Source organism: Monopterus albus, unplaced genomic scaffold (genome assembly GCF_001952655.1).
Source record: "Monopterus albus unplaced genomic scaffold, M_albus_1.0 scaffold135.1, whole genome shotgun sequence".
NCBI lineage: Eukaryota > Metazoa > Chordata > Actinopteri > Synbranchiformes > Synbranchidae > Monopterus > Monopterus albus.
In genome coordinates, this window is record NW_018128015.1 from 221,347 (window position 1) to 223,775 (window position 2,429).

The window sequence follows — 2,429 nt, forward strand, 5'->3', positions numbered from 1 at the left end:
AAGAAAATGTTTTGCATATTCATGGAGTCTGGACTGAATCAATGTTTGAGTTGCTAATAAACAATAAATATAAATCAACCTTTCTCAGACAAGTTATTATACAAAGTCAAACATGCCTGGAAGAGAGTTTCAAAAAGGGACTAAGAAAATTGCAATCAGGAGAAAAAAAGTGAATTATTAACAAAAACTATTCTAAAAAACAGAGAATTTATCAAGTACAGTGTCATTTAGTTTATTAAATTTTCATCATTATATAAAACGGTGCAGTACATACAATGCGTGTGTCAGTCTCAGTTGTTTGGATGCTACATAGCTACCAGACAGAAGTAACAGCTGCTAGAACAGGACTGAGGTGACATTGTGTTAGAAGTTTAAATAGCTGGTTTATCCAGATTTGATAAAACATACATTTCATATTTTCTCACTTAACATCCGTAGTATGTATCTTTTATTTCTCATCACAAACCTCACTGAGAATTATGTTGAACCAAAGAAATGGTTCTATCGAAAAACTGGATCAGAAAATTTAACTTTTAAATATAATTATTGCACAATAAACTTCCATTTACTGCACTGAGGTGGAGGCAACAATTACATCAAAACCAGGCCAAATAAAACCAAACTTTTACTACAGTAAGTGAGTAAACCTGTTTTTTAAAAAACCTTTCAATCACAGTAAAACATACACATAAATTAAAGGTAAAGAAAGCTACATATTTACACCTGACCTCACTTTTTCCTGAGTCTTATGTGGAGTTTATCTGTGATGAAGAGCTGCTGCTGCCAGAGCTCTTGGTCTTCTGCCCTCTGGTGGCGCTGGGCTGCCGCTGCACTCGTTGGCTAGAAGCCTCTCGGCTCTTCTCACCATGGCTCGCTCCAGATTTACTGCGCACTGATGACACAGAGCACCAAGTTAGGAGATGTCTGTTAGGTTATGATGATTGTGGCTTCTTCACATCACACTTTCACACGTGATGGAGATGACAAGGAAGGACTCAAATGAAAACCAGCACCTCGCATACAGAAGCAGAAATGGTTTCAGTGTCCCTTTCAATACAGTTTGCATGCAAAAACACTGCACACCTGACTACAGCAAGGACCGGAAAGTGACTAGAAAGTGATATTTGCAACTAGGAATTGTGATTATTCAGTACGTCTCAACATTGCCTGATAACCCCAGTGACCGTGTTGTCAAAGTACGGTCTGTAAATCAGCCCCGCCTGCCGCCTAGCCAAGGTTAGAAGAAGGGTTTTTCCAGCCAGTAGTTGAAGAGGTGGCGTCTTTAGCGCAGAGAGAGTGGGACAAAGACAGAGCAACAACCAGGGTTAACATGGGTTTGGTTGTTTGACATGGAGAGGGTTAAAAGCAGCCAGAGGACTCAGACTGGATCCAGATGTGGCCTTCTTCTGACAAAGAATTCAGTTTGCCTCCATACTAGTGCACTGTTTGCTCACAGTGTAGAATTTAGTTCTCTGTTCAGTTGGTGGAGCACATTTGGTGAAGAGGAATTACAATGTACACACACGCAAGAAGTTATGGCTGGAATCAGAGAAAATAAAATGTAGATTTTTCTTTGCCCCTCTTGATGAAGCCCCTTATACAGTCAGGGAAAAAAATGATTTGAACCCCAGCTGATTTTGTAAGTTTGCCCACTAACAAAGAAATGATCAGTCTACAATGTCAATGGTAGGTTTATGTGAACAGTGAGAGACACAACAATAACAAAAAATGCATTACAAAAAAAGTTATAAAGTAATTTGCATTTTCATGAATGAAATAAGTATTTGATCCCTTTGCAAAACGTGCTTTAGTACTTGGTTTTGTTTGCAATCATGGAGGTCAGACGTTTCTTGTAGTTGGCCACAAGGTTTGCACACATCTCAGGGGGGATTTTGACCCACTCCTCTTTGCAGATCCTCTCTAAGTCATTAATGTTTCGTGGCTGATGTTTGGCAACTCGAACCTTCAGCTCCCTCCACAGATTTTCTATGGGATTAAGGTCTGGGGACTGACTAGGCCACTCCATGACCTTCATATGCTTCTTCTTGAGCCAATCCTTTGTTGCCTTGGCCGTGTGTTTTGGATCATTGTCATGCTGGAATACCCAACCACGACCCATTTTCAATGCCCTGACTGAGAGAAGGAGGTTCTCACCTAAGATTTGGTGGTACACAGCCCCATCCATCCTCCCTTTGATGCGGTGCAATTGTCCTGTCCCCTTGGCAGAAAAACACCCCCAAAGCATAATGTTTCCACCTCCATATTTGACAGTGGGGACGGTGTTTTTGAGCCATAGGCAGCATTCCTCCTCCTTCGAACACGGCGAGTTGAGTTGATGCCAAAGAGTTCAATTTTGGTCTCATCTGACCACAACACTTTCACCCAGTCTTCCTCTGAATCAGTCAGATGTTCAGTGGCAAACTTCAAAC

General features: G+C 41.0%; 1 protein-coding gene across 2 annotated transcripts in view; it reads right to left on the reverse strand.

Annotated features, from left to right (window-relative positions):
- Positions 1-216: 216 nt before the first annotated feature.
- The window catches only part of mzt2b (mitotic spindle organizing protein 2B), a 5,571-nt gene continuing 3,358 nt past the window's right edge, over positions 217-2,429 (reverse strand). For both annotated transcript variants that reach the window (XM_020613557.1, XM_020613558.1), the window contains one exon: positions 217-892. In XM_020613557.1, the coding sequence (XP_020469213.1) occupies positions 747-892 (146 nt within the window). In that variant the 3' untranslated portion in view covers positions 217-746. The remainder of the gene's footprint in view (positions 893-2,429) is intronic.